This window comes from Apaloderma vittatum, unplaced genomic scaffold (genome assembly GCF_000703405.1).
Source record: "Apaloderma vittatum isolate BGI_N311 unplaced genomic scaffold, ASM70340v1 scaffold11459, whole genome shotgun sequence".
NCBI classification, from domain to species: domain Eukaryota; kingdom Metazoa; phylum Chordata; class Aves; order Trogoniformes; family Trogonidae; genus Apaloderma; species Apaloderma vittatum.
The window spans coordinates 10,192-11,923 of record NW_009737024.1 but is presented as its reverse complement, the minus strand read 5'-3'; the positions used below and the strand labels follow the sequence as shown (position 1 = coordinate 11,923).

Here is a 1,732-nt window from a genome sequence, read left to right as displayed (position 1 = left end):
TGTCCTTACTGCTAACACACTCTAATGTTTCCCCTGCTTCTTGCCCAGCTCCTGCTTTCCATCTTATTGTTGAGGGCCTCAGTTTCCCCTGCAGGCGTTACAACTGCTATTTCTATCACTCATAGCCATCCTCCCCTGTGTCCCAACACTCTGCGTTGCTGCCCCATAAGCTGCTTGCAATTTCTCATGGGCTTTGAGACCTCCCATTGACCCGATGCGGTGATTTTCTGGTTATAACTCCTGCTGCTACCGTGATTTGCAGTGTGCAGGCTAACTTTCGAACCTGCGAGACAGGATCCTGGTCAGCTTCTAATGCTGGAAGAGAGCAGTGTGACCCATTTTTTTCTCAATATACAAGAGGAGTAACGTAAACCAAGGCAAAAAGCAGAAGTCTCTGATTCAGACTCTTACCTGTGCCACCTCTTCAAAATCATCGTGTCTTTTCTGCAGCGCACGTGCTCTGTGTAGAGACTTCCCCACTCCTGTATGTTTACTCAGAAAGGCTTCCCCATGATTTTCAATCCAGTCCAGTACCTGCCAGAAAAGAACATCCAATTACTTCTCCTGCCTTAGCAGGACAGAGAAATTCTCAGGGTGAGGACAGAACAGCTGCAGAGGCATCGTTTTGTGTTTGCTGTGGCTAAACACATGAAGATCTGTCAAAGTCCATTCAAACCGCATAGAAGATGAATGTTTATGGTAAATTAGGATTATTGGGGTTTTAGTATTCATTTTATTTTCAAGCTATCTGAGCCTGAAAGATATTAAATATTTACTTTCACATAAATAAATTTTGGTGAACAGGAGTCAGAAATCTCGGATATTTTACAGCAAGTACCCTCCTCTCAAGAACTCCTTGTGTAAACTGAAAACCAGCAACAGCTGATTTCACATAAACAGCAGATCTCAAGGGGAAGCATCTAAGTGAGTGCAAAACCACGATGGAGGGATTAATTAAAATTTATTTTGATGTGGGGTGAAAGCATTATCAGAGTAACTACAATGAAAAAGTTAATTCTTCCCTGCAGGCCAAAAATATTGATCGTGTGCACCCTCCAAGCATTTCAGGTTTTCAGTTCCACATGTAACGGATCCTTACGGAACTGTAGAGTGGCAAACATAAAATTCTGAGAGTTAAAGGGGATTTTCTTTTAAAAATTAAAGCAACTATGTGAGCACCATCCATTCGGAATTTCTTCTCCCAATAACACTGCCACTAAAATTTAGGTTGGATCTGTTCAGAGTTTACTACAAGCCGGATGAAAAATCAACAAACTTGACAATATGAGCTTGGGAAATTTTAGGATATGATCTCCACACTTTTTCCCAATACACAGAGGCTGACAGAATGAATAGTATTAGATCAGTACTGGCATTTGTGTAAGTAGCAAAGAGCCCTGCGCTCACAGTGAGTTGTTGATCCTTGCTGCTACTGATGCTAATGGACTGGCAAACAACAGCTGGTATTTCTGCCACACTGAAGGGAGAAGATACCACAAGTGTCCCCAGGACAGTGACGCTACCACAGAGTGCTGCGCCTGCAAACGGCCTCCAAGCCGCATCCTTCAGGCAGCGCTGGGGTGCAAGCAGCCAGCACGGGCCCCAGCAACACCGGTCAAGGGGCTGCAGGAACCTTCCAAGCTGCAGCAGCTCAGCCTGAGAAGGGCTCTGGTACCAGGTACCAGGGCACAGAACCGAGTCAGGAGAGAGTGGTTGTGTGAGGAGCCACGTG

The 1,732-nt window shown here is 45.0% G+C and overlaps 1 protein-coding gene across 1 annotated transcript in view; it reads right to left on the bottom strand.

Moving 5' to 3' along the window:
- The window catches only part of LOC104279794 (kalirin), a gene marked incomplete at both ends in the record, with an annotated part of 134,169 nt that extends 133,635 nt beyond the window's left edge, over nucleotides 1-534 (bottom strand). Inside the window, one exon of the mRNA XM_009877203.1 lies at nucleotides 412-534. Coding sequence (XP_009875505.1) covers nucleotides 412-534 — 123 coding nt within the window. The remainder of the gene's footprint in view (nucleotides 1-411) is intronic.
- Nucleotides 535-1,732: the final 1,198 nt, after the last annotated feature.